General features: G+C 41.3%; 1 protein-coding gene across 1 annotated transcript in view; it reads left to right on the forward strand.

Moving 5' to 3' along the window:
- The window catches only part of SCRN1 (secernin 1), a 56,395-nt gene that overhangs the window by 46,080 nt on the left and 5,289 nt on the right, over positions 1-5,026 (forward strand). Inside the window, exon 8 of the mRNA XM_007946436.2 lies at positions 4,033-4,181. Within this exon, the coding sequence (XP_007944627.1) occupies positions 4,033-4,181 (149 nt within the window). The remainder of the gene's footprint in view (positions 1-4,032; positions 4,182-5,026) is intronic.

The following is a 5,026-nucleotide window of genomic DNA, read 5'->3' on the forward strand; positions in this document are numbered from 1 at the left end:
CAGTCAAGCAGGCAGAAAGCCTGTGCTTCCCTTGGAAGCTCATTCACCAAGCATACCTGAACTTCCTGAACAATGTCCACTCTCATCTAGCAGGGTCACAGTTTTTTCTGTCTGCCTCTTCGTGGGCAATATACACAAAGAGCTTTGGTTAAATGAAGTTCTTGGCACAAGTCAAATAGTATCCTTCACAATCATGGAATCAAATTGTTTTAAGTTCCACAAATATGTATTGAGTATACATGGTGGGCCAGGTATTGTGCCAAGTACGAGGAATACAAAGATGCATAAAACACAGTGAAACAGAGAGATGGAGGAATGTGCAAGATTTATCAAAATATCCAGTTGCTATGAATTAGAGGACAAAATGATCCAGACCCAATACAGACTGAAGCAACTTCAAGTGTACTGGCCATTTCTTTAAGACATTGTGTTTTAGGGGTTTCTTTCTGCTCATGTACTTCAGCCAAGAGTCAGTATTGCACACAGGTTAAGAGCACAGCCTCTAGAACACACTACTAGCATTTTGAATACCACTTCTATCACTTAGTAGCTTAATCTCTCTAAGCTTCTGCACAATGGGGGTAGTATTAGCCCCTACTTTATATTCAATTTAAGGTATATTTAGTTGCAGGCTTAGTTCTGAAATGGATGATATGGGGGATTTCAAATTTAGACAAACAAAATTCCCAAAAAACTATAAGCTACAGGTTATATGATTTTTGTTTTCCCAACTAAGAAATTTAAGCCCTGGTGGTACAGTGGTTAAATGCTCAATTGCTAATGAAAATGTTGGCAGTTTGAACCCACTAGCCACTCCACTGGAGGAAAATGTGGCTTTCTGCTTCTGTAAAGATTACAGCTTTGGAAACTCTACATGGCAGTTGTAGTCTGTCCTATAGGGTTGCTGTGCGTCAGGATCAACTTGATGGCACACAACCACCACCTTTATATGCTTTTCAGGGTGATTAAGTGAGATAATCCAAGTAAAATACAAAGTGGGTTTAGTTATTATTTATTAAGACAATCTCTGATCTACCAGGCAGACAGAAACCCCTCTTCCTGGTAATGTTCAGTCACATATACCACAAATCACACTATCAGTAGCTGAAACATAATAATCCAGTGGTTTCTAAATCTGTTCATTATCAGAATAACTTGGAGGAGCTTTTTTTTTTTAACTTTTTATTGTGATTTGGGCGAAAGTTTATAGAACAAATTGGTTTTTCGTTCAATAGTTCATATACATTTTGTTTCATGACATCAACTGCAATCCTCACAATGTGTTAGTTCTCTTCCCACTTCCTCTCTGTGGTTTCCTTTTCCCTGTGTCCTTCTTATTTATTTATTCTTTAAATTGTGATTTGGGTGAAAGTTTACAGAGCAAATTGATTTTCCATTCAGCTTGGGGGAGTTTTTGGCTAGGAATCTGTCAAGTGAGTCTGATCCTCAGTCTAGAAAGCTGTAGATGACTGTCCATTCTAGTAGGTTCTCTGGTTCTTTTGAGATGTTCCCTAGACTGAAACCATCATCATTGTTGGAATGTTGGGCGTTAAACCTTTAAATCTGTTATCAAGGAATCTGCAGCCGTTAAGTTTCATTCTCTTTGCCACTGAAAATATTTATTCTCTCATGGCTTCAGGATGGTATCTAGCTAGGATTTCTTTCTTAGATTACCCAGGAAAAGCCATGCACCTCTCCTGACTACCTGCCCTCTTTCTCTCTCTCTTTTTTAGTAACACATTCCAGTATCAACTGATCTTTCTAACAGAGCCTGATTACTCAATTCATTATAAGTTATTCCTAGTTTTTTATCCACTCAATTATTAATTCAACAAAAACTTATGGGGCACCTATTGTGCTTGTTGGGCACTAGGGACCTGGTTACTATCCTTAAGGAGATCACATCTAAGAGGGGACATTACTAATTTGGTAAGTGCAGCAATAGAGCCATAGAGTAGGTAAGAGGTGGCATAAAGGAGATGATGAAGAGAAAAGCTTCATAGAAGAAGAAACTATTGAGTAGGACATTGTGGGAAGAATAGGAGTTTATTAGGTACAAAACCCAGAAATAACATTCTGGCCATAGAGAACAGCATGTGCAAAAGTTTGCAGGCATGAAACAGCATGGTGTGTGGTTACTACTGTGCATCTCCTTACAGATGAGGATGATAATAAGGATTCCATTCCTCCTCCATCCCCCCACCCCCTCCACTGCCCAGACACTCTCCTCTGGTCCTCTGCTGGCCTGTAACAGTGAGCCACAGCCACTCGGTGGACTTCCAGGAAACCTCTCAGGATGCTTCTCCTGTTTGACCTAGCTGTTTTCTCTTGACCTTTCCTTCCAGTTCTGAACCCTTGGTTTCACGACCCTATCTCCCACCTACTGCTTGGACCTCCAGATTTGAGACTTTTCCTTTCTCTGCCTGGTGTCTGGACTTCCCCCTAATACTTGCTCTTCAGACTGCTGATGGCTCAGGAGCCTCTTATGAGAGCTTTTACAGCCCAGAAGGGGCACATGTGTATGTTTACAGCCTGGTTTTATAGAGCCTTGAATGTTCCGCGATGGTATCTGGATATTGTGATTTAGGAAACAAGAGCCTTTGAAGGAGTGGGTTGAACCATGGAATGAGCACACCAATCCCTGTTGTCATGATAACTCAGACACCTGCTCTAACCATGCTGACAAGTCAGGGCTCTGTGATGCTAGGACACTAAATAAAGGAATTTTATTTGCTAGGCTCTGGTAGCATAGTGGCTAAGACACTTGACTGCTAACCAGAAGGCTGGCAGTTCAAACCCACCAGCCACTCCTCGGAAGGAAGATGGGGCAATCTACTTCCGTAGTGATACTGCCTTGGAAACCCAAAGAGGGGTTGCTATGAGTCGGGTCCGACTCGACGGCACATAACAACAACAACAACAGGCTCAAGTACAAAGGGCTCTGGTGGTGCAGTGGTTAAGGCATTTGGCTGCTAACCAAAAGATCAGCAGTTCGAACCCACCAGTTGCTCCACGGAAGACAGATGGGGCAGTCTGCTTCCTAAAGAGTTATAGCCCCTATGGAGTCTCTATGAGTCAGAATCAACTCAGTGGCAATGAGTTTGGTTTTTTTGGTCTGAAGTACATAGCCTAATACAATTATAGAAGTGGGTTGGAAATAGCCTTCTAAAATTTAAAATGGAGAATTTCAAAAGGAAATTATTCATGGTTAAATTAATTGAAAAAACCTTGTAGAAGATTAAGGGTCTTCTAGGAAATATACATTTTTATATTCTATAGCTAAATGAAGGAGCTCTGGTAGCATAATGCCTAAGGCATTTGACTCCTAACCAAAAGGCTGGCAGTTCAAACCCACCAGCCACTCCTGGGAAGGAAGACTGGGCAATCTACTTCTGTAGTGATGCTGCCTCAGAAACCCAAGGAGGGGTCACTATGAGTCGGGACTGACTCCCTGCTGTGACTGTAGAACTGTCAAGGGTTGTTTTTTTTTTTTTAAATTTCCCTTTCTTATCTAACATTTTAATGATTGTCTATAATTAGGCTTTCCAGCATTTTGAATTTTGTCAGCAGGAAGGATAATTTCCTATTCGTAGTTGTCACGTAGTAACATTAGGTATATTTTAATTATATTCTGCTAAAGCTAAAAATATTAGCAACATTTTCAGGAGATCGTTTCAGAGCAGGGGCTTTGAGAGATGATGAGCTAAGAGTGGGACTGTATCTCTGCCAGTTACTGTTAGAAACCAAAGGACGTGATCTTACTATTGCTCTGTCTGATATTCTGTTCTTCACTCAATTATCTATAGATCTTTTTCTTTAAATAACTTGCTCTCATATTCACATTTTCTCTTCCTCTTTCCCTCTTTTCTGTCCACCCTCCCTCCTACTATGTGCCAGGCACTATGTAAGTTTGAGAGTTGGAGAAAGACACAAAATCTGAGCCACTGAGAGATGGAAGGAGATGTGAAAATCCTTTAATTTTATTGAGGAGGTGAATCCCATTATATTAATATTCTGTAATGTTCATTTGAGTTAGCTGGTACCTTAGTCATCCACATGGTGACATTAATTGGCTTTAGTTTACTGGTTTTGACATTTGAAAGCCATTTCCTAGTTGGAAGCCGATACTTGTTAAACCTTCATAGATGTGAAGAGGAACTGGAGCTGGAAAGAGAAGAGCGGTAGGTTGCTTAGCCCTTAGCATCCTGTGTCAGTGCAAATTGCGCAGTCCTGTGGTGTACAGGTGCTAGAGACACCTGACTGTGCACATCTCTTCCCAACTCCGTGTTCAGTGAGATCACACTGGTGGTTTGAGATTGGCCATGGTAGGAGTTTTTACCCCATGAAAATCAGCAAAGATCATAAATTAGACCTTTTTTTTTTTTTTTTTTAATGAAGTCCCTGGGTGGTGCTCAGCTGCTAACCAAAGGGTTAGAGGTTTGAGTCCACCCAGAGGCACTTCAGAACAAAGGCCTGGCGATCGACTTTGGAAAAACTGGCCGTTGAAAATGTGGTGGACTAGCACAGTTCTACCCTGACACACATGGGTCTGCCATGAGTCGGAGCTGACTCAATGGCAACTGGTTTGGGTTTTTAATTTTTTCAGAGATAGTTGTTAAGCCAGCACCACTGAGAGGCCCCCACATCTCAGGAAATATATAAATACTCAAGATAAAGGATGGGTAAGCTAAAAGCAGAACAAAGGTAGAGGATGTTTCAGGAAAAGAAGGTGTTTAACCTCCTTAACTAGTGGCAGGTAGCTTGCTAGATACAGCAAACGTGGCATTTTTTCCCCTCTCTTTCTGTTTCTTCCTCTTGTCCTCCCAATGTTCTAAGCTGGAGAAGCTATATTGATTGGCCAAAATGGTCTTATCTGATTAATTCAAACATTAGCATCAGGTAGCCACCTTTTTTAATATAGAGACAGTATTATGAATCCTCGGAAGGAAGGTTGGGCAATCCTACTTCCGTAGTGATACTGCCTCGGAAACCCAAGGAGGGGTCGCTATGAGTCGGGGCCAACTCG

Source organism: Orycteropus afer, unplaced genomic scaffold (genome assembly GCF_000298275.1).
Source record: "Orycteropus afer afer isolate SDZICR_OR568_19922 unplaced genomic scaffold, OryAfe1.0 scaffold00008, whole genome shotgun sequence".
NCBI lineage: Eukaryota > Metazoa > Chordata > Mammalia > Tubulidentata > Orycteropodidae > Orycteropus > Orycteropus afer.